This window comes from Bos grunniens, chromosome X, assembly GCF_055505025.1.
Source record: "Bos grunniens cultivar Pamir isolate PY7600 chromosome X, Bosgru_T2T1.0, whole genome shotgun sequence".
NCBI classification, from domain to species: Eukaryota; Metazoa; Chordata; class Mammalia; order Artiodactyla; family Bovidae; genus Bos; species Bos grunniens.
Window position 1 is genome coordinate 64,230,479 of NC_141194.1, and position 23,996 is coordinate 64,254,474.

The 23,996-nt window shown below is 47.1% G+C and overlaps 2 protein-coding genes across 2 annotated transcripts; both read left to right on the forward strand.

Annotated features, from left to right (window-relative positions):
- The first annotated feature begins 14,497 nt into the window (after positions 1–14,497).
- On the forward strand, positions 14,498–15,402 carry LOC147340607 (small ribosomal subunit protein eS4, X isoform-like). The gene has a single exon (XM_086388881.1). The coding sequence runs from the start codon at positions 14,515–14,517 to the stop codon at positions 15,304–15,306; it is 792 nt and encodes a 263-aa protein (XP_086245007.1). The 5' UTR covers positions 14,498–14,514; the 3' UTR covers positions 15,307–15,402.
- Positions 15,403–16,721: 1,319 nt separating this feature from the next.
- Positions 16,722–20,848, forward strand: LOC147340608 (uncharacterized protein CXorf49 homolog). The gene is made up of 6 exons (XM_086388882.1): positions 16,722–18,207; positions 18,830–18,986; positions 19,529–19,605; positions 19,878–19,923; positions 20,468–20,509; positions 20,612–20,848. The coding sequence occupies exons 1-5, from the start codon at positions 16,924–16,926 to the stop codon at positions 20,506–20,508; spliced, it is 1,605 nt and encodes a 534-aa protein (XP_086245008.1). The 5' UTR covers positions 16,722–16,923; the 3' UTR covers position 20,509; positions 20,612–20,848.
- The last annotated feature ends 3,148 nt before the right edge of the window (positions 20,849–23,996 follow it).

The window sequence follows — 23,996 nt, forward strand, 5'->3', positions numbered from 1 at the left end:
ACATAAGGGGTTACACTACGAAAACCCAGAAGCAATTTTGCAGGTGATGAAAAAGTTTTTCGTTTCAATTGTGGTGGTGGTACCGTAAGAGGATGTGCTTAGAGTGGCTCAGAGACCTTGTAAGTAAATTGTATCTTAATAATTCCATATTGAGATACTAATACCCTTTTTCAACAGCACATGAGACAGTTTTACACATGGTCATCACCAAATGGTCAATACCAAAATCAAATTGATTACAGTCTTTGTAACTGAAGATGGAGAACCTGTATATAGTCAGAAAAAACAAGACCTGGAGTTGACTGTGGCTTGGATCATCAGATTCACATAGCAAAATTCAGGCTTAACCTAAAAATGTGGTGAAAACTTCTAGACCAGTCAGGTATGACTTAGTCAAATCCACTATGATAATGCAGCAGAGGCGACAAATAGATTCAAGGGATTAGAACTTGTAAACAGTGTGTCTGAAGAACGATGGACTGAGGTCTGTTATACTGTACAGGAGGCTGTGAACAAAACCATCAAAATGAGAAAGAAAAGCAAGAAGGCAAAGTGGTAGGAGGCCTTACAAATAGCTAAAGAAAGAAGAGAAGCAAAGATCAAGGGAGAAAGGGACAGGTATACCAAACTAAACGCAGATTTCCAAAGAACAGCGCGGAGAGACAAGAAGGCCTTCTTCGATGAACAGTGTATAAAACTAGAAGAAACAACAGAAGAGGAAATGCTAGAGATCTCTTCAGGAAAACTGGAGATATCAAGGGAATATTTTTCCCAAAGATGGGCACAATAAAGGACAGAAACGGAAGAGACCTAGTAGATGCTGAAAAGATCAAGAAGATATGGAAAGAATATACAGAAGAACTGTCCAAAAAAGATCTTAATGTACTGGATTACTGCGATGGTGTGGTCACCACCCAGAGCCACCTGTTCTGGAGAGTGAAGTCCAGTGGGCCTTAGGAAGCACTGCTCTTAATAAAGCTAGTGGATGCGACGGAATTCCAGTAGAACTTCTCAAAACCCTAAAGGATGATGCCATCAAAGTGTTGCATCCAATATGTTAGCAAACCTGGAAGATCTACCAGTGGCCACAAGACTGGAAAAGTCAATCCACATCCCAATTCCCAAAAAGAGTAGTACCAAAGAATGTGCTAACCATTGGACAATTGCACTCGTCTGCCATGCCTAGAGCCAGACATCCTGGAATGTGAAGTCAAGTGGGCCTTAGAAAGCATCACTACGAACAAAGCCAGTGGAGGTGATGGAATTCCAGTTGAGCTATTTCAAATCCTGAAAGATGATGCTGTGAAAGTGCTGCACTCAATATGCCAGCAAATTTGGAAAACTCAGCAGTGGCCACAGGACTGGAAAAGGTCCGTTTTCATTCCAATCCCAAAGAAAGGCAATGCCAAAGAATGCTCAAACTACTGCACAATTGCACTCATCTCATACGCTAGTAAAGTAATGCTCAAAATTCTCCAAGCCAGGCTTCAGCAATACGTGAACTGTGAACTTCTGGATGTTCAAGCTGGTTTTAGAAAAGGCAGAGGAACCAGAGATCAAATTGCCAACATCAGCTGGATCATGGAAAAAGCAAGAGAGTTCCAGAAAAACATCCATTTATGCTTTATTGACTACGCCAAAGCCTTTGACTGTGTGGATCACAATAAACTGTGGAAAATTCTTCAAGAGATGGGAATACCAGACCACCTGACCTGCCTCTTGAGAAACCTGTATGCAGGTCAGGAAGCAACAGTTAGAACTGGACATGGAACAACATACTGGTTCCAAATAGGAAAAGGAGTACCTCAAACCTGTATATTGTCACCCTGCTTATTTAACTTATATGCAGAGTACATCATGAGAAATGCTGGGCTGGAAGAAGCACAAGCTGGAATCAAGATTGCCGGGAGAAATATCAATCACCTCAGATATGCAGATGACACCACCATTATGGCAGAAAGTGAAGAGGAACTAAAAAGCCTCTTGATGAAAGTGAAAGAGGAGAGTGAAAAAGTTGGCTTAAAGCTCAACATTCAGAAAACAAAGATCATGGCATCTGGTCCCATCACTTCATGGCAAATAGATGAGGAAACAGTGGAAACAGTGTCAGACTTTATTTTTTTGGGCTCCAAAATCACTGCAGATGGTGACTGCAGCCATGAAATTAAAAGACACTTACTCCGTGGAAGGAGAGTTATGACCAACCTACATAGCATATTGAAAAGCAGAGACATTACTTTGCCAACAAAGATCCGTCTAGTCAAGGCTATGGTTTTTCCAGTGGTCGTGTATGGATGTGAGAGTTGGACTGTGAAGAAAGCTGAGCACCGAACAATTGATGCTTTTGAACTGTGGTGTTGGAGAAGACTCTTGGGAGTCCCTTGGACTGCAAGGAGATCCAATCAGTCCATTCTGAAGGAGATCAGCCCTGGGATTTCTTTGGAAGGAATGATGCTAAAGCTGAGACTCCAGTACTTTGGCCACCTCATGCAAAGAGTTGACTCATTGGAAAAGACTCTGATGCTGGGAGGGATTGGGGGCAGGAGGAGAAGGGGACGGCAGAGGATGAGATGGCTGGATGGCATCACTGACTCGATGGACTTGAGTCTGAGTGAACTCCGGGAGTTGGTGATGGAGAGGGAGGCCTGGCGTGCTGCGATTCATGGGGTCGCAAAGAGCCGGACATGACTGAGCAACTGAACTGAACTGAACTGCCATGCTAGCAAGGAAATGCTTAAAATCTTGCATGCTAGCCTTCAGCATTATGTGAACCAAGAACATCCAGATGTCCAGGTTGGGTTTAGAAAAGGAAGAGCAACCAGAGATCAAACTGCCAACATTCGCTGGATCATAGGGAAACCAAGGGAATTCCAGGAAACCATCTACCTCTGTTTCATCAACTACGCAAAGCCTTTGTCTGTGTGGGTCATAATAAGCTGTGGAAAGCTCTTAAAGAGATGGGACTACAAGACCATCTTACCTGTCTCCTGAGACACCTGTATGTGGGTCAAGAAGAAACACACACTGTATGGAACAACTGACTGGTTCAGGACTGAGAAAGGCGTACGACAGGGCTGTCTGCTGTCACCCTGTTTGTTTACTCTATATGCTGAGCACATCATGAGAAATGCCGGGCTGGATGATTTACAAGCTGGAATCAAGATAGGCAGGAGAAACCTCAACAACCTCAGATATGCAGATGATACCACTCTAATGGCAGAAAGGGAAGAGGAACTAAAGAGCCTCTTGATGAGGGTGAAGGAGGAGAGTGGGGAAAGCCGGCTTAAAACTAAATATTGAAAAAAAAAATGATCACGGTATCCCACCCCATTACTTCATGGCAAATAGAGGGGGGAAGGTGGAAATGGTGACAGATTTCCTCTTCTTGGGCTCTAAAATCACTGTGGATGGTCACTGAAGCCATGAAGTCAGAAGACGTTTGCTTCTTGGCAGGAAAGCTATGACAAACCTAGACGGTGTGTTGAAAATCAGAGACATTACTCTGCTGACAAAGATCCATATAGTCAAGGCTGTGGTCTTCCCAGTGGGCATGTACGGTTGTGAGAGCTGGAGCGTAAAGAAGGCGGAGCACCAAAGAATTGATGCCTTTGAACTGTGGTGCTGGAGAAGACTCCTGAGAGTCCCTTGGACAGCAAGGAAATCAAACCAGTCAATCTTAAGGGGAATCAACTCTGAATCCTCATTGGGAAGGACTGATGCTGAGCTGAAAGTCCAGTATTTTGGTCATCTGATGCGAACAGCTGACTCATTGGAAAAGTCCCTGATGGTGGGAAAGACTGAGGACAGAAGGAGAAGAGGGCGTCAGAGGGTGGGATGGCTGGATGGCATCACCCATGCAATGGACATGAACTTAGGCAAACTTCGGGAGATGGTGAGGGACACGGAGGCCTGGCAAGCTGAAGCCCACGGGGTCACCAAGAGTCAGACACGACTGGGCGACTGAACAACAACAACAAACCCATATTATTAAACAATGGTGAAAACTGGAAATCAGCTGCAGCAAAAAAAAAAAAAAAAAAAACAACTGTAGGAAAAAAACAAAAATGTGGAGGCTAAGTCACTGAAGAAATCAAAGAGTAAATCATAATATACCTATAGAGTAATGAAAGGGAAAACACAAAGCCTGTGGGATGCAGCAAAAGCAGTTAAGAGAGAATTTTATAGCAATACAATCTCACCTCAGGAAACAAGAAAAACCTCAAATAAACAACCTAATCTTACACCTAAAGCAATGAGAGAAAAAAGAACAAATAAAATGGAAAGTTAACAGAAGGGAAGAAATCAAAGATCAGAGCAGAGATGTATGTAATAGAGATTAAGAAAGCAATAGATGAAGTCAATGAAACTACTTTGGCCACCTGATGTGAAGAATTGACTCATTGGAAAAGACCATGATGCTGGGAAAGATTGAAGGTGAGAGGAGAAGGGGATGGCAGAGGATGAGACGATTGGAGAACATCACTGATGCGATGGACGTGAGTTTGAGTAAGCTCCAGGAGTTGGTGATGGACAGGGAAAGCTGGCGTGCTGTAGTCCATGGGGTTGCAAATAGCCGGACACAACTGAGTGACTGAACTGAAGTGAATAAAACCAAAAGCTGGTTCTTTGAGAGGATAAGCAAAAGTGATAGACCTTTTGCCAGACCCATCAAGAATAAAAGGGAGAGGGTTAAATTCAATAAACTTAGACATGGAGAAGTAAGTTGCAACTGACATCACAGAAATACACTGGATTGTAAGAGAATACAGGAAGCAAGGATATGCCAGTGAAATGGACAACTTAGAAGAAATGGACCAATTATTAGAGTGGTACAATTTTCCAAGTATGAACCAGGAAGAAATAGAAAATACAAAGAAACACATCATATGTACTGAAATTGAAACTCTGACTTAAAATTTTCCAGAAAACAGAAGGCCAGGACCACATGACTTCAGAGGCAAATTCCATCAGGCATTTAGTGAAGAGTCAATACCCATCCTTCTGAAACTATTCCAAAAACTTGCAGAGGAAAGAACACTCCCCAAACTCATCCTATGAGGCCACCGTCATCCTGATACCAAAAGCAGACAAATATACCACCAAAAGAGAAAGTTACAGGGCAATATGAATGATGAACATAGGCACAAAATTCTCAACAAAACAGGAGCAAACCAAATCCAGCAATACATTAGAAGGACCACACAACATGATCAAGTGGGATTCATCCAAGTGATGCAAGAATTTTTCAATATCCACAAATCCATAGATCTCAATAGATGCAGAGAAGCTTTAGAGAAAAGTCCAACATCCATTTGTGATAAAACTCTCCAGAAAGTGGGCATAGAGGGACCCTATCTGAACATAAAAAAGGCCACATTTGACAAACCTACCGATAACATCATACTCGATGGTAAAGAGAAGACAGCGTTTCTTCTAAGATCGGGAAGAAGAGAAGGATGGCCACTCTCGCCACTTTTATTCAATATAGTCACGGAAGTTCTAACCACAGCAATCAGAGAAGAAAAAGAGATAAAAGAATCCAAGTTGGAAAAGAAATAAAGCTGTCACTGCTTGCAGTTTGCAGGATACTATGCATAGAAAATGCTAAAGATGCTGCCAGAAAACTATTAAGAGCTCATCAATGAATTCAGTAAAACTGCAGGATACAAAATGAATGCACAGAAAATTCTTGCATTTTCACATGCTAACAATGAAATTTCAGAAAGAGAGACTAAATAGACAATCCCATTTATCATCACATCAAAAAGAATATAGAACAGTCTTATGGACTCTGTGGGAGAGGGAGAGGGTGGGAAGATTTGGGAGAGTGACACTGAAACATGTAGAATATCATGTAAGAAACGAGTTGCCAGTCCAGGTTCGATGCGCGATACTGGATGCTTGGGGCTGGTGCACTGGGACGACCCAGAGGGATGGTGTGGGGAGGGAGGAGGGAGGAGGGTTCAGGATGGGGAACACATGTATGCCTGTGGCGGATTCATTTTGATATTTGGCAAAACTAATACAATTATGTAAAGTTTAAAAATAAAATTAAATTAAAAAAAATGTCCACAGGCCTCCAAGGCCAGAAGATAATGTACACAACATTGTTTATAGGAAAGGTATGCAGAAAAAACCCTGGTTTTGATAAAGACAAAACAGGTGTAATGTTTGGGCTGACTCTGCATGACTCTGCATATTTCATTTCCCTCTATGTACAAGTCAAGCTTTAAAAGTTCCTTTTGAAAATAAAGTTATGGGCCTTGCTCACCAAAAAAAAAAAAAAAGAATAAAACGCCAAGGAATAAACCTAAGGAGACAAAAGAGCTGTACTCACAAATCTATAAGATGCATGCACCCCAATGTTGATTGCAGCACTATTTACAACTGCCAAGACATGGTAGCTACCTAAATATCCATCAACAGAGGGATGGATAAAGAATATGTGGTACATATATACAGTGGAATATTACTTAACCATAAAGAGAATGAAATAATGCCACTTGCAGCAACATGGATGGACATAGTGATTGCCATACTGAGTGAAGAAAGTCAGAAAGAGAAAGACAAATGTCCCTTACATGTGGAACCTAAAAAATTGTACAAATGAACTTATTAACAAAATGGAAACAGACTTTGAAAACTTATGATTACCAAAACGGAAAGGCAGAGGTAGGGAAGGGATAAAGATCCTAATCTATAACATCCTAACGAGAGCTGTTGAAGATGACGTAAACAGATGGAAAGAAATATCGTATTCTTGTGAGGCCAAGCATTAACAACTAGCCTCTGCTTTACATTTCCTAAGGAAGGAGGCAAGTGGGCTTGAGTCCAGATGTTTACAATCAGCCTCCGGCTTGCACTTTGAAATAGAATAAGAGTAACAGGGTAAATAGTCAAGCTTTGTCTCCTGAGGACACTTTAAGATAACAGCTCTGGCAGAGACAGAGGAGCTCTCTGTTTGAGTACAAGATCAAGAGGTCACATATGTCCCATTCTCAGGGCAGGAGAGACACTGCACATGGGCAGAAAGGCTCCTTGGGGGTCAAAAACAAAGGGGCCCCACCCCATAATATGTGATGCAACATCTGATGCAACCTGATGCGAAGAGCCGATTCATTGGGAAAGACCCTGATGCTGGGAAAGAGAGAAGGCAGGAGGAGAAGGGGACGACAGAGGATCAGATGTTTGGATGCATCAAGTCAGTGATGCCTCACTGACTCAATGGACATGAGTTTGAGCAACCCCTGGAAAACGATGAAGGACAGCGAAGCCTGGCATGCTGCAGTTCATGGGTGGCAAAGAGTGGGAAACGACTGAGCTACTAAACAACAATAATTTCTATTGCATATAATCCTGCAAGCCTAAAACATACTTCTCTCCCCACTATGCATCAGTATCAAATGAATAAGCATAGCCTTCTGCTGACGTAGGTAGGGCTAGTTCCTACATTGCTGGCTATGGGGTCCTAGGTGTCCCAAAGTTCATCTTGTCCTGCTGGTGAGTGTGGCTGTTTCTGGGGGCAGCTGGCTGACATGCCAAGGTATCTTGAGGCTGGTTTGTCCTGCCATTGACTGAGTTTGGGGCCCAGGGTGTCCTGGGGTAGTGCCAGCTCGCTGGTGGGTGGAACTCTGTTTCTGTTCCTGGGTCTCTAGCTGCAGGGCCCTGGGGGTCCCAGAGCTGGTTTCAGTCCACTGTTGGGTGGGGCCACTTCCTGACATGGCTGGCTGTGGGGTCCTAGATGTCCCAAAGGGGGCTTCCACACACTGCAGTGTGGGGCCAGATTCCAGAGCTGCTGGCTGAGAGCTCCAAAGTGTCCCAGACCTGGTGTCTACTTGCCAGTACACTGTGCTGGGACTCAGTGGCTCTTGGGGCTGGTGTGGGCCTGCTGGTGGGTGACCTATTACCTGGTATGGCAGGCTGCAGGGCTGGAGTTACTCCGGTTGCTGTTGTCTGCCTGCTGGTGTGTGGAGCTGGTTCTTGGGTTCTCTGGCTTCAGGGCCCTGGAGGAGTCCAGGAGTTGGTGTTTTGGGCCATGGGTGGCTGGGGCTGGGTCCAGGGCATACTAGGGCTGGTGCCTACCCACTGATGGGTAAAACTGGTCCTGGGGCTAGCGATGACCTGCTGTGGGCAGGAACTAGGTCCCAGGCTCCGACTGCAGGACCCTGGAGTCCTGGGCTTAGTGCCTTCTCATTGGTGTATAGGGCCAGTGTGGTGTGTCGGGGCCTCTGATTGACAGGTCCAGCTCCAGGGAGTCTTAAGGCAGCAGGCTTGCTTGTGGGTGGGGCTGCGTCTCTGCCTGGCTAGTAGCTTGTCCTGTCCTAGTATTACTGCCTACAGGCTGATGGGCAGGTCTGGGCACTGGTGCTGGTGAGCTGCAGGGAGGATTCCAAAATGGCACTTGCCAGCACCGGTGTCCACGTGGTCGATGGAGCTCCGCAAAGTGGCTGTGTCCCCAGGGTGAGTCCAGCTGCCTCTTGCCTCTCTGGGAGGCTCTCAAGATCGGCAGCTGCCTCTGACCCCGGCTGCTTTCAAATTATTGCTTCAGCCCAGGGTCCTGGAGCATGTGAGATTTTGTATGCCCCCTTTAAGAGTGGAGTCTGCTTCCCACGGCCCTCTGGCTCTCCCCAAATTAAGCCCTGCTGGCTTCAAATCCAAAAGTTCTGGGAGATCCTCTTCATGTGAATAAATACAATTTCATCAGCAAAAATATACAAACTACCACTGCACAGAATAGGCATGAATCTTACAAATTTAACATTGGTTAAAAACCAAGAAGCAACACAGATATATTTAACAATTCCATTCATATAACTGTAAGTAGCTGTCAACACTAACACATAACATTATATATATATATATATATATATACACACACACACACACACACACACACACATATATAGTATACAATTTTTGAGGAAAAGGATAGAAAGGATGGCATATAAGTAAGAGTGTGCCTGTTCTCCTTGAAGAAGGAGCGGGTCTAAGATAAGACAGGGAAACTTCAGGAGTGTTGGGGAAGCCGACACTATCCCCTTCTGTGACTTGGGGGTATACACTTGATAATCAGTTATTAAACTCCACGTACATATTGTGACTTTTTCTCTATCTATGTTACGTTTCAGTATAATTGGAGAAAAATATAATGCTTAGGGAAATAACATCCCAGTATAAGCATATTGTAATTATGTTCTAATCAGAAGTAGAACCAAAGTTACTTTCTTTGTTTATAACATATCTAATTGAGTTTAGTAATCTTATTTCATCTACATTAATAGCTATATTTTTGAGAACTCATTCCTTTGTAATGAAAAATAATAAAGTGAAGCTCACATAATTATAATATCAATTTCAATTTTTAATAAATATTCCATATTTGGGTAGTACATTATCACTCAGAATTTAATTGTGAAATTGTGCTGAAACCCACAGAAGTGATGTATTTGGATACAATTTCTCAGAGACTTCTCCCCTCCCCATTCACTTCCTCTCAGAGGTGGAGCACCAAGAACCTGAGCAAAAGAAATGAAGGCCAAAAATCCGGAGCGATGTCCCTGCATTGTAATACACCGACTTGACCAGGAGAGGGCAGTATCGTCTAAGGCTGTTTGTTGGGAAGGGCCAGATGCCATGGCTTGGAGTTCCTCCTGATCTTTGTGATTAGTCTGTTAACCCCTGAGACTGAAGAGCTTATTTGTGCCAATATGGTGGTGATGGTGATGGTGCTGGTGGTTGGATGCGCTGCATCTCCCTTGCCTGTTTGACACTTCCATCTCAACACCAGCCTTCACCTCTACTCCCCGCAGCAGCAGCTCTTTTCTTCCTCTTTCTCCTCAGACAGAAACTGAGACCATTGATGTGCTAGACTGGGTGTGCTCCCACCTTCCACTGGCACAGAAGCAGTAAGTGGGTATGCACAGCCCTTCAAGCCCTTCCCTTGTTCTTTGTAGGGAGCAAAGCTGAAAGAATTTTCCTGAAATGTTAGCCTCCACCCCGCAGTGAGTGCCCCTGCTTTTGTTTCTAGTCTTGTGGCCCAAGTGAAGGCTCCACACTGGTTCGTGGCATTGATAGGGTCAATAGGAAGAATGTCCTGTTTTTTAAATGCTCATTGATTGATGAAATGAAACAAGAGTCATTTTCTGGGGCCACCCCTCTGCCTAAAGATAACATAACTTTTCCCATTATAAATACTGTTCCATCTTCTAAACTTGTTGTTCAGAATTCCAGCTATTATAATTCGCCTCCCTTTTTAAGGATGGACCCGAAACAGAAATTGAGGAAACATTTCTGTTGAGACTTTACCTTAAATGACTGAGCGTGTAAAGGGTCTTCTCGTGCTTATTCGGGATTTTTCATCTCTTTAAACTACATGTGCTTTATTGCTAATTCTTGGACACCATCAGAAGACATTTTGAAAAAAAATTGTTTTGCCCATGATTCTAGGACCATTCTAAAGGAGATCGGTCCTGGGTGTTCTTTGGAAGGACTGATGCTAAAGCTGAAACTCCAATACTTTGGCCACCTCATGCGAAGAGTTGACTCGTTGGAAAAGACTCTGATGCTCGGAGGGATTGGGGGCAGGAGGAGAAGGGGACGACAGAGGATGAGATGGCTGGATGGCATCACCAACTCGATGGACATGAGTTTGGGTGAGCTCCGGGAGTTGGGGATGGACAGGGAGGCCTGGCGCGGTGCAGTTCATGGGGTCGCAAAGAGTCGGACACGACTGAGCGACTGAACTGAACTGAACTAGGACCCAAATGCCTCAGCTGATTTTTCCCGCATGGTTCCTGCCCCAGAATCACAGATGTACAGAATACTAGAGCTAGATAATCTCATGTAGAAATCTAACAGGTCTACTCCTGAGGGGTGTACAAATGAGGAATCTGAGAGTAGAGGGACAGTGCCATGTCCAGGCCAGCAGGCAGTTCAACTCTACCTGTTCAGTCCCCACTTTGCTGTTCGTTAGGACAGAAGCACCTGCATCGCCTCACACTCAGAACTCTCGTGGATGTATGTTGAAGCTGGTGCAGCTTCTTCCCAACCTCCTGACTAATTTGAAACAATGAAATCGGTCCCATTTACTGTCAGTTATAGCTAGAGCCTTGTTCACTCACTTGAGCATCCCAGGTGAAGCACTCCCCTTCACTGCATCCACAGAATCTCTAGTGTTTTGGGGTCACCTTGGATTGCTGACCTAACAGCCCTAACATAAGGCAGAGTAAGGTAGGGCAAGCACTTGATGAGGAATCAGGAGACCTACCTCTCTCCTAACCTGACGAAAAGCACTTTCCCTTTCTGAACCTCTTGTTTCTCCATCGGGAAAAGAGGAAGGTGACCTAGAACAGTGGCTCTCAACCTGGATTCCAAGAACTTCCTGAAATTGTGTGCAGAGTTGTGGGAGGTAATGTATACAGTCTTCTTGGGAGGGTGTATAGAGCTTTCAATAGATTCTCAAAGGAGTCCTATTATGGGCTGAATTGTGTGGCCCTCAAATGCCTATCTTAAAGCCCTAACCCTCAATGTGACTGAATTTGGAGATGGAGCCTTTAGAGAGGTAATTAGGGTTAATTGAGGGAGTGGTAAAGAATCTGCCTGCAATATAGGTTTTGATTCCCGTGTCGGGAAGTACCCCTGGAGAAGGGATACGCTACCCAGTCTAGTATTCTTGGGCTTCCCTGGTGGCTAGACAGTAACGAACCCACCTGCAATGTGGCACACCTGAGTTCCATCCCTGTGTTGGGAAGTTCCCCTGGAGGAGGGCATGGCAACCCACTCCAGGATTCTTGCCTGGAGAATTCCCATGGAGAGAGGAGCCTGGTGTGCCACAGTTCATGGGGTCACCAAGAGTCGGACACAACTGAGTGACCAAGCACAACACATACAGAGGTGTAAGAGTGGGGCCCTAATCCCAAAGGATCTGACATCCTTATAAGAGGAGGAGTTACCAGACCTCTCGCGCGCGGTCTCTCTCTGTCTCCATACACACACACAGGAAATGTCATGTGAGGAAACAGAGGGAAGGTGGCCAACTGCAATACAAGAGGAGTGCCTACACCAGGAGTTGAACTCGCTGGCACCTTGATCTTGGACTTCTAGTTTCCCGAACTATGAGAAACTAAATGTCTTTTGTTTAAGCCATCCAGCCTGTGGTATTTGGTTTTGGCAACTCGAACAGACTAACACAGGGCCCATAACCGAAAAAAAAAAAAAAAAGCTTCAGAGCCATTGCACCCACTGGTTGCCAGAAACCCATCCTGAACATTCATGTTTCAATACAACGTTTTTAGGCACTTGCAGATTTCTTGAGTTCTTGCTTAGAACAGTGCAGTATATCTTTTATTGCAACATGCTTCCTTTTCGAATAGTTGTATAACACAGATTTGTATCTATATAAACCCAAAGACCAGAGTTTAAATCCTGATTCCACCACCTACTAGATGTTTGACTTTGGACAAGTTATCACATGTTTGTGCCTTGTATATAAAATAGGGATAAGATTAGTGTCTACCTCACATGGCTGTTGTGAGAATTAAATGACATAATGCATGTAGAGGGCCTAGCACGTAGTAAAGTTTCAACAGATATTAGTAGCTTTTGTGATGAAAATGTAAGTAGCAGTCAGAGTTTTTTGCCCTTATAAACAACACTGTTGTGAGCAAACTTCTTTATACACAAAGAATTTTTTTAAATACTTACCTAGATTAACTAAGAGAAAAAGACTAAAATAACTAAAATCATAAATAAAAGAGGGGATATTACAATCAATGTGACAATAACAAACAGGATTACACAAGAATATTATGGACAATTGTGGCAAGAAATTGGACAACCTAGAAGAAATGAATAAATTCCTAGAAACACACAGTCTACCAGAACTGAATCAAGGAGACACAGAAAACCCGAGAGACCAATAATGAGATTGAATTGGTAATGACAAACCTCTCCCCCCACACACACAAAATCAGGAACTGATAGCTTCACTGGAGAATTCCACCAAACATTTAAAGAATTAATACCAATCTTTCTCAAATGCTTCCAAAAAATTGAAGAAGAGGGAACACTTCCAAACTCATTTTATGAGGCCAGCATTATCCTGATATCAAAGGCACCAAAAGAAAAGAACACTACAGGCCACTTTCCCGGACAAATGCAGATGCAAAAATCCTCAACAAAATACTAGCAAAACAATTCAATGGCACATTAGAAGGACTATGTGCCATGGTCAAAAGGGATTTATCCCTTGGTTGCATATAAAAGTCAATCAATGTAATAAAACACATTAACAGAATGAAGGACAAAAATCACATGAACATCTCTATAGATGCATAAAAAATTCATCACTCCATGAGAAAAAACAGTCAAAGAACTAGGAGTAGAAAGAAATTACCTCAGCATAATAAAGGCCACAACTAACATCATACTCAGTGGTGAAAAACTGAAATCTCTTCTTCTACGATAAGGAACAAGGCAAGGAAGCCTGCTCTCACCATTATGTTAGTATTCAACAACTGGAAGTCATAGCCAGAGCTGTTAGGAAAGCAAAAGAAATAAAAGGCATCCAAATCAGAAGGAAGTAAAATTAGCTCTACTGAAGAGAGCGTGATTTTGTACATGCAAAACTCAAAAGATTACATGCGCCCACACACACACATGCACACAACTGGTAGAACTAATAAACAAATTCAACAAAGTTGTAGGACACAAAATCCAAAAGCAAAATTCAGTTGTATTACTATACACTAACAAAGAACAATTTGAAAAGGAAATTAAGAAAACAATTCCATTGACATTAGCAGCAAAAAAGGATAAAATACTGAGGAATAAACTCAAGCAAGGAGTCAAAAAACTTGTACACTGCAAACTACAAAACATTGCTGAAAGAAACTGAAAAAGACAAATAAATGGAAAGGCATCCGTCTGCACAGACTGGAATACTAAATATTGTCAAGCAGCCCATACTATCTGAGGTGCTTAATTTTATGTGTCAGCTTGACTGGTCCACAGAGTGCCTAGATATTTAGTCAAACATTATTCTGGGTGTTTCTGTAGGGTGCTTTTTCATGAGATTAACATTTAAATCAGTCAACTGGGTAAAACAGATTTCCCCCCGACAACGTGGGTGGGCTTTACCTAATCAGCTGATAGGCTGAATAAAACAAAAAGGCAACCTTTCCTCATGTAAGAGAATTCCTCCTGCGTGAAAGCCTTTGGACCTGGGACATCAGCTTCTTTTCCTGCCTTTAGACCCAAACTGAAATATCAGCTCTACTGGTTTGGTTCTTAGGCCTTCTAACCTGGACTAGAGCTAAACCACTGGCTCTTCTGGGTCTCCAGCTACCCAACTCACCCTCTAGATCTTGGGACTCACCAGCTTCTATAATTGAATGAGTCAATTCTTTTACACACACACACACACACACACTCCACTGGATCTGTTCTTCTAACACATTACCCAGAGTGATCTACAGATCCAAAGCAAACCCTACTCTTTTCGTGCCTAGCGCAGCCATGGCTCGGGGTCCCAAGAAGCCCCTGAAATGCGTAGCAGCTCCAAAACATTGGATGCTGGATAAACTGACTGGTGTGTTTGCCCCTCGTCCATCTACCGGCCCCCACAAGCTAAGGGAGTGTCTCCCCCTAATCACTTTCCTAAGGAATAGACTTAAGTATGCCCTAACTGGAGATGAAGTAAAGAAGATTTGCATGCAGCATTTCATTAAGATTGATGGCAAAGTCCGCACTGATATAACCTACCCTGCTGGTTTTATGGATGTCATCGGCATTGATAAGACTGGAGAGAATTTTCGTTTGATCTGTGACACCAAGGGTCGCTTTGCTGTTCATCGTATTACACCTCAGGAGGCCAAGTATAAATTGTGCAAAGTAAGAAAGATATTTGTGGGGACAAAAGGAATCCCTCATCTGGTAACCCATGATGCTCGTGCCATCCGTTACCCTGATCCCCTGATCAAGGTGAATGATACCATTCAGATTGACTTGGAGACTGGCAAGATTATTGATTTCATCAAATTTGACACTGGTAACCTGTGCATGGTGACTGGAGGTGCTAACCTGGGAAGAATTGGTGTGATTTCAAACCGGGAGAGGCATCTAGGTTCTTTTGATGTAGTTCATGTGAAAGATGCGAACGGCAACAGCTTTGCCACACAGCTCTCAAACATTTTCGTTACTGGCAAAGGCAACAAACCATGGATCTCTCTTCCTCGTGGAAAGGGTATTCGCCTTACCATTGCTGAGGAGAGAGATAAGAGATTGGCAGCCAAACAGAGCAGTGGATAAAATGATCTCTATGTGATGAGATTGGAAAAGTCTTTGTAATTAAAGATAATACCAAGTGGAAAAAAACAAACAAACAAACAAAAAACAAAAAACAAAGCAAACCCTATCAAAATCCCAATAGCATGCTTCACAGAAATAGAAAAACTTGTCCTAAAATTTAAGTAGAATCTAAAGAGATCCTTAACAGGCAAAGCAATTTGGACAAAGAAAAAGTAGAGAACTCAGACTTCTTGATCTCAAAACATTACAAAGCTACAGTAATCAAAACTGTGTGTTACTGCCATATTAACAAATAGACCAATGGAGTAAAACAGACATCTGAGAAATAAACCCTCAATTTTAGAAGATGTGCCAGGCAGTGGACTTCCTGATAGAGGGGGAAAAAATAGCTTTTTTAGATCTTTGGATCAAAGCAAGGACTCTGGAGTCAGACCGCTTGGCTTCAATTCTACCACTGATTCCCATGGGCCAAATGACCATGGGCCAGTGGCCGAACCTCTCAGTACCTGTTTCCTCACCTGTAAGAGGCTGGTAATCATTAGTACTATAGTCCTAGGAGTGTCACAAGGAAGCATTACTATTTACGTACAGCACTTAGAAGAGTGCCGGGCATGGGGTCTCTGCTGTGTAAGTTGCCTTTCATAGATTGTGCCAAATTACCTCCCAAATGGATTTCTTGCACCACCGCCACAGAGGTTTGCTCCTAAACTCTCCCACTCTCAGAATGGTTAAGCACTTGGAAGCTTGTCATCCTAGTGTGTGAAGCCCGATTCGTGGTTTTAGTTTACATCTCCAGGATCAGCAGGGGTGAGCATCTTTGCGGGTGTAACTGGACACTGACTGAGACTCTCTCTTCTTTGAATTGCCTCAGAGTGGGGAAAGAGCTGAGGGAGTGAGGTCAACCCCAGTCTGTCCCCCAAATCTGCCTGCCAAGAACGTTTGATGGAGCAGTTGAGGCAGAGATGTTACAGAACAAAACTACGATCCCTTTGTCCTCTGGCCACTTAGGGAGAAGTACGCCGACCACTCATCACTGAGTGCGGGATTCCTCTGCCCATTCTCCCATTGGGTCATAAGACTTGTGGTGGAAGGAGGGCTGGCAAATGCCTTCAGCACGTGCTAGGCGCCCAGCACCCTCAGTACCTGCCCCAACCCCCCCTCAGCCTCCCGCTCCACCCACTTCGTACACAGTCAGAACTCAGGGTTGTGACTCTAACCGGAAAGGGGAGGTGGGACAGGAGGAGGTGGGACGAGAGGCTTGACAGAGATACACTCGCAGCATGACCTTCACCAGCCAACTCGCCAACTGCCGGCATGGCTTTGGGGCTTGGCAACAAACCAGAGGAGGCCCTCGACCCCATTGGTTACACCTCGAGGGGGCGGGCAAACAAGGCGCGTGCTGGTTGGCGGGAACCGGACCAATGAGGAGGCGGCAGCGCTGGCACGCTGAAAGCCTCGCGTCGTTTGCCGCGATCTCTTGCGTGCGGTGCCTGTGGTGCTTGACGGCACGTCCAGACGCCACTCGCCTCAGGTGCCCCGACCGCCATCACCGCCGCCACCGCGACCCGGTTGATAAACCGTCGCCGCCCCAGGTCCGGCGGCCACCCAGATCGCGACATGAGCTCCTCAGATGATGAGGTGCTTGTTTGGGGACCGGGTTTCGGCTCAGAGTGCGGGGAGCAGACCAGCGGCCTTGAGGCCGGCTCCACAGCCCCGCGGGGACCCGGCCCCGACCCCGGCCCCGAGCCCGGGGCACCGCAAAGTGGCGAGGGTGAGGGCGGGGATGGCTTCCCAGACCCTGAGGGCTTCGAGTCAGAGCGGGAGGTGCTGGAAGCGGGAGGGCCGGTGCTGTTGGGCTGCGAAGGTCGACCTGGCTCCCCGGCCGACGACACAGGGTACGCCGTGCAGCTGTCTGACGAGTCAGTGGCGGCCATCCTGCGGCAGCTGGCCGACCTGGACTTGCTGGGCATCCGCAGACACATGTCCCCGGAGAGCCACGGGGTCGGCGACGTGTCTCCCTTGCGGGACGTCGAGGCGCGTCCCGGCAGTCGAGGCGCGGCCGCCCAGAGGTGTGGGGAAGCGGCACGGGCTGAGGCCGGCCCTCGCTGGGTCGGCAGGCCCAGGGCGGGCCGGGCCTGGGGGAACCCTAAGAGAAGCACTAACGTGGCTGTGGATCGCCAGTGGCCCCCCTCAGTAAGCCCAGCCAGGCTGTTCTCCGACTCCGAGTCCTCTGATGAGTGCAGTGAGATACAGCCTATGAGGGTGAGCATTTATCCCAAAGACGGAGGCCAGGCCAAGCTGAACAGCCCCAAGGATCCCCGGGACACACCCAGACACTCGAATGTCCAAGGCAGGGAGACTCTCCCTAACGTACCAGGCACTTGCCTGTCCTCGGCTCCGCGAGGATTGATTTCGGTTGTGGAAAGGCAGGGCAAGCAGGGCGATGCAGAGCAGCAGGATATCTCACCCCCTAAGAAAATACAGAGCGTGCTCTGGGGGAAGGGGGGCAGCCTGCCCAGCTTCCCGGGAGTAGCAGCAGCAGCAGCTACTGCAGCTGCCGCTACAGGCAGGCTGCCGCGGCCCAGTCCTAGGAGGAAGAGGGTCCAGGAGAAGAAATCCCTTGGGGGCGTCTCCAAACCTGCCCCGGGGAGAACCTTCCCTTCCTGGGGACGGGGAATCTCGGCCACTCCCCTGGATCCGGCCACCTTCCCCCCAATCTCCGGCATCCCGCTGCTTGGGAGGTCCCAGAAGTATGCCTTGGTCCCTTGGGGAGCCAAAGAGTCCAAGCACACCGGCGCTGGGAAGAAATCTGTGGCTAGGCGGGCCCGGGAGTTGGTGGCAGCAACGGCGGTGTCAGGGGAAGACAACGACCCAAATAGAGACCCAGTCCCAAAGGGCCAAGTGAGTATGCCAGGCCCCTCCTCTCTCCCCACTCTTCCCCTCCCACCCTCCCCAGGACACATGTCTTCACCCCGTGCTCCCCTCTCTCCATTCCTCAGGGGTCGTCACTGGGTCATTAGGATGCCAGTTTGGGGTCCTTTTATTAGGGACAAACGTTAAGGTAGCACTTTGGGTGTGCTGGGCTCGGTTCTCCACCCTTGGCCTGTTTCCAGCCTCCTCCATGAGGCTGGGGCTGGCGTGGAAGGGAATTGATTTGAGGGGACCCCTTAAAAGCTTCACAGAGCTTCGGTGTTTAGACGCATGACTTTCCTGAATCCTACTTCCTGGCTGTTCCCCAAACCTTCCTTGCAGGGGCCCCGGGCTTTCTCAGTGCCACACTGTTGTCCCCTGCTCAGCTCTGCCTGCTGGCCTGGGGCTGACTGACAGAAAATGTGCTAAAGAGATCAGCCTTTCAATTCTCTTTCCAATTCCCTGCCTCAGCTCAGTCTTGAATCATACGAGCTCTCTCACACACAGACATAGACACATAAATGCACTGGTACACACACGCACACACACACACACACACACACACATACACACGCGTCCTTACTCCAGATCAGTGAGAAATCTTTGTTTTTAGCTGGCCACTGACAGGCCGTGGCCATCTTGTCCACGGGTGCATCATGGAGAACCCAGCACCGCCAACCTCAGCATCAGAGGTGGGCAGGATTCAGGCAACTCAAAGCCCGTGGCCATGAACAAGGGAGAAGTCATGCCCAGAGGGCCTGGCCCCTCAGGTGAGTGTCCTGGGTTTTGATTTGGGGGGTGGAGACCAGGGGTGAGGGCAGAAACCTCCGTCTCTGACTCACTCTCTCTTTTCTGGGGGCTCAGCGTTGCTCTCAGGCCACTTCTCCCATGGGAAACAGGGTGTCAACAGGGCTGACCCTGGCCCCATCACCTTCTGTGTGGGATTTGTTTGGCAGGGGTGATTGGTGGCAGTGCCCCAACAGCTACTCTGGGCGTAGACCTGCAGGCTAATAGCCTTTTCTGTGAAGTGCTGTTCGCCCACATTGCTCTCCCAGGTGCTGGCTGTGGCTGCCGCTCTGGGAAGCTCGAACCCAGAACCACAGTCTTTGGAGACCATCGTGGTGAAATGGCTGCCCCTGCGGAATAGGAGGGGCAGGCCCAGAGAGAAGGTTTGGGCTGCCTGCCAGGCAGAGCAGGGGAGGCTTGATGCTAGCAGAGGGTGGTACTGCCTCACCTCACGTTAGACCCTGCTTGGCCCTTTCCACCTCACTGGGAGCCTGGGAAGCTGGATTGTGTGTCTTTTCCCTGTCAGGTGACCAGAAACCAGCTGACCATCACCCAAGACTGAAAAGGCAGCAGCAGCCACCCAGAAGGCAGGGCTGTCCTCGGGTAATGCTTCTTCTGACTCCTGGAAATGCACACCCAAACCCCATGGTGGGATCTGGGTCCAAGTTCAACTGATATGTGTGGGCCCCCTCCCCCCCGTCCCCATCCCACACCCCAGGGAGGGAGCCCACCTCCTTTCCACTGAGGAAAGTCTTTCCCTTGCCAGTCTGGACACCTGGCTTTGGGATGAAGGGCCCAGGGGAGAGGAGAGGAGGAGGAGAGGGGAGGCGGGTGTATACTAACCATTTCTCTTCCTCCTGTGTCTGCTGGCCTAGTGTCTGGTGCTACAGAAAGAAATAGACGACCTTAAGGAGCAACTTGGTATGAGGAACCAGGGACAGAGAACAGCGGGTTCTCAGTGCAGAAGCGGGGTGGGCCCTTGGGGTGGGGTGGGCTGCAAGTGCAGGGGACCTCGCAGGGATCAGCATTCCTGTGGGGAGGAGAACCTAGCAAGCCTGCCCCTGGGGCGTGTGGACAAGTAACAACGTACTGTGTGGACTGTGTGCACACTCTGCCAGCCATTCGAGTCCTAGAGAGTTCCTTCTGATAGGACTTGTAGAGATGCCTTGTTGATCTGGTGTGGCCTCTAAGGTTCTTGTTGGATATTTTGCGAGACAATTTTTGAATGGTTTGGGCGTGGCCCCAAGCTTGAGAGCTGCTGGCACATTTTGTTTCCTTTTAGGAAATGGCTCCACATTTAATTCCGGTAGTGGGGCCCGATCAGGCCCAGAGCTCTTTCTTTGCATCAGGGCTGGGGGTACGTGGGTTTCAGGTTGCAGGGCTAGGTGGTTCCTCACGGGGACAGGGGGACAGGCTTCTGTGTCCGTCTGTCTGGAGCACCTGTTTATGCCTCTCCCTGTTGCAGCCTCCATGCAGTACCTGGCTGAGAAGTTCCGGATCCTTTGAAGTGAGTGTTACACATTCCATACCCCTTCCCACAACGTCGGCTGTTGAGCAGGGCTGTGGGCTGGCCCTGGCTTGAGGCTCTTCCCTGACTGCTGTTTCACAGGTTGAGCCCAGTATCTTCCTGCAAGAGGAGCAGCTGTTACCTCCGGGACCGGCGAGCTGTGGCCAAGCTTGTTGCCTCTTGTTCTGCCTCCACCAGGGCATCCTCTGCCCCTTGTTTTGCCCCCTCTCTGCCCCAGTCTCACAGCAGTTGTTTTTTTAAAAAATTAATTAATTTATTTTACTTTACAATATTGTATTGGTTTTGCCACAGCAGTTTTTGATTAAAGGACTTCTCATATTCTGTGTTCTGCCCTCTCTCTGCGGGGTAGGGGTTAAGGGAGTGGGACGAGGCCTGGTGGGAAGCTGTTCCACCTCAGAGCATTTTCCAGAACAGTACCTCTGGAATCTGTGGTGGGGACTCTGGGTCAGCCTCTGCTACCATCCAGGCCGTCAGGCCAGCGGAGCGCCCCCAGTCTGTGTTCTGTGTGGGCTCTGTCTGGCCACATTGGCACGTCCTCCCTTTTCCCTGAAGGCCCTCTTCTAGTTCTCTAAACACCCTCCTCTGGGGTTTAGCAGTTTCCATTCATTGCTGCCATTCTGCCTCCCTGTCAGAAGGAACTCGTGACCCCCTTACAGAGCTCCAGTCTTTCACCCTTCCCTCACTGCACTCACTGTCCTGCTTACCCTGACCACTCTGCTTTCCTGTCAGAGCACCCTCGATCTCTCCCCTGGCTTGCCATCGATGACCTTGCCTGCATGTTTACTTAAGTAGGTGGTAACAGGCACAGGTGTGCTCATCTTCCCCATTCCCGGGCCCTACCCTCTCAGTGGAGTCTCTACCCCACCCCCCGGTGCCACCTTGCAAGCAGGAACCTGCATACTCTCCCCCTCTCCTCTTTAGCACTCATCCCCGAGACTCAGGCACCAAAACTTTTGCTTCCCCTTCCTCGGGGTCAGTAAAGGGCAGGAGGATGAATCTTGGACCCAGTGAACTGGGGAGCAGGGGCGAAGGTACAGGGAGCACAGGAGAAAAGCTGAGGTTAGTTGCCGAGCTGGAAGTCAGGAGAGGCGTCTGGTGCCAATCTGGGGCAGAGTGCACCCTGACAGCTAGAGATGGATGGTCCAGTCCTTGGAGCTTTCATGGCCTCCCTGCCCTAGCCAGCTGACCAGCCTACACTCCTGCAGCCTGGATGTCTCTCTGCCCTTGAGTGGAAACAGGCCCGTCAGGCTCTATGACAAGTATGGTTGGTAAGTCTGTGTTCTTACAGGGTCTCCATCAAATACTGTTCCACCAGCCCCATGACATAGATTTTCCTGCAAATGATGTTTCCCAGAGTGTCCCAGCTCAGTCGCCCAGACTACTTGTTAGGGCACACAAGACTAAGTCTGAAATCCATGTTCAGTTCCCCCCCACCCCCCGCCCTGAAGTTTGGGGAGGACTTCCTTCTCTCAGCCAAGACCCCAGGGCTGTGCCAGCCTGCGACTCAGAGGGACACATTTGTATTTGAGTGAAGTGAGGGTAGGTTCTGCCTGACTCCCTTCCTGAAAGACCATGGTTTTATTTCACAAAAGAGGGTATGATGCACATTCCAAGTTGGTGCCTGGGCATCTCTGTGTGTGAATAAAAGTCGTCAGGGATAATGCCCCTTGAGGCAGAAAGATGTGAATCAGGGAGTAATGGAAGTAGAGACTGGTCCAGATTCTGTAAGGCATTGATTGAGCCAAAGCAAGGGTTGGATCTCCTTTATTCAAGGGGTGTTGTCACGTTCCCAAAACTTAGAAGGGGAGGATGCAGTTCACCAAACCTCAGGACAGGACATCTCAAAATGTTGGAGTCGCTGGAGGAGGCACTGGATCCTACCTTGTGATTCTGTGATGTCTGCCAACTGCTGAGGGTGTGGATGAGTGAAAATGGGAAGGTGGCTCTGGGGACATGGCTGCCCATCTTAGAAACAGGAGACCCCCCCCCCTCGGCGAAACCTGGGTTACTTGTGGGGAGTTAGGGGTGACTGGACCTGAGCAATGGGGAGCACTTGGGTCCGCCCTTCCCCCATATTCTCACATTGACTTCCTTCCGGGGCTCATAGCATGACGTCAGGTGGACAGAGCACGAGGGTTGGGACAGTCACAGACCTCAGGGTCAGAAAAGAACATGCGTGGGACTTACTCCTTCCACTCAATTAATATTACAAAAACATACAACACAGTGGTAGAGGGACGCATACATTCAGATCCAGAATAATCTAACAGTGTAATATGGGGGTGTACCTACTTAACTCTAGCATCAAGATTAAAAGATAAAAATTTGCTGTAGCATCAACAATTTGTTAATGGGTATGCAATTTAAAATACATAAATGGTAATATAAAAAAACTTAACGTGTGTGATATTTTATGCAAGCTCCATGGTAACCACAAAGCAAAAGCATACATTAGATTCACAAAGATGAAGAGAAGGGAACCAAAACTTACCATGAAAATCAATTTACAAAGGAAAGCAGCTAAAATGGAAGAAAGGAATTAGGGAACTAAAAATCAGTCAGAAATCAATATGATGGCATTATTAAATACTTACCTATCGATAATTACTCTAAATGTAACTGGATTTAGTTCTCCAGCAAAAGGAATAGAGTGGATGGATGGATTAAAAACAAAACAAAACAAATGCTCAACTGCACTGCTGCCTACAAGAGACTCACTTCAGTTTTAAGGTCATACCTATGCTCAACATGAAGGGATGGTGAAAGGTATTCCATGAAAGTGGGAAACAAAAGAGAGCAGGAGTAGCCATACCGATATCAGACCAAATAGGCTTTAAGCCAAATTTGAGGCAAAGAAAGTCATTATATAATGATAAAGGGTGTCTACCCCTCTCTCTGGACTCTTGAGGGAGACTGGCACAAGCAAAGAGGGTAGAGTAGGTGAGTCCTGAAGAGGGAGCCTGGGGTGGTGAGCACAGTAATCTTGCCCAAAAATGTCCAAGTCCTAATCCCTGAAGTTGGCTTGTATTTTCCTTTGTGTGATAACAGTGGGTTATGCTTGCAGATGCAATAAAGGCTGCCACTCAGCTGACTTAATGTGGGGTAACTTTCACCTGTATTGGCCAGGTCCAGCCGGGCACACTGGGGCTGCCAGATTTTCCACCTTGACTATCCCTGGGTAACTATCCCAGTCCCTGGACTGTCCCAGTGTTTGAATGACTGTGGTGTGCTTGGTGCCCTTGTGCTTGTGCAATATTGAAGGCCTCGTAAGTACTTCTCAGGTGCAGATGGAGAACAGGCCTGTAGTTTTGAACCCCCCTTTTGTTCCAAGCCAATCACTTCTTCCTCCCTAGTCCTCTTGAGGTATCTGCCAGCCTGACTTTTACAATGATGATTCACTTTTTAAAAGGGATTTACTATTGCTTTTTCATAAAATAACCCTTCCAAACATAAAAGATTAATTACA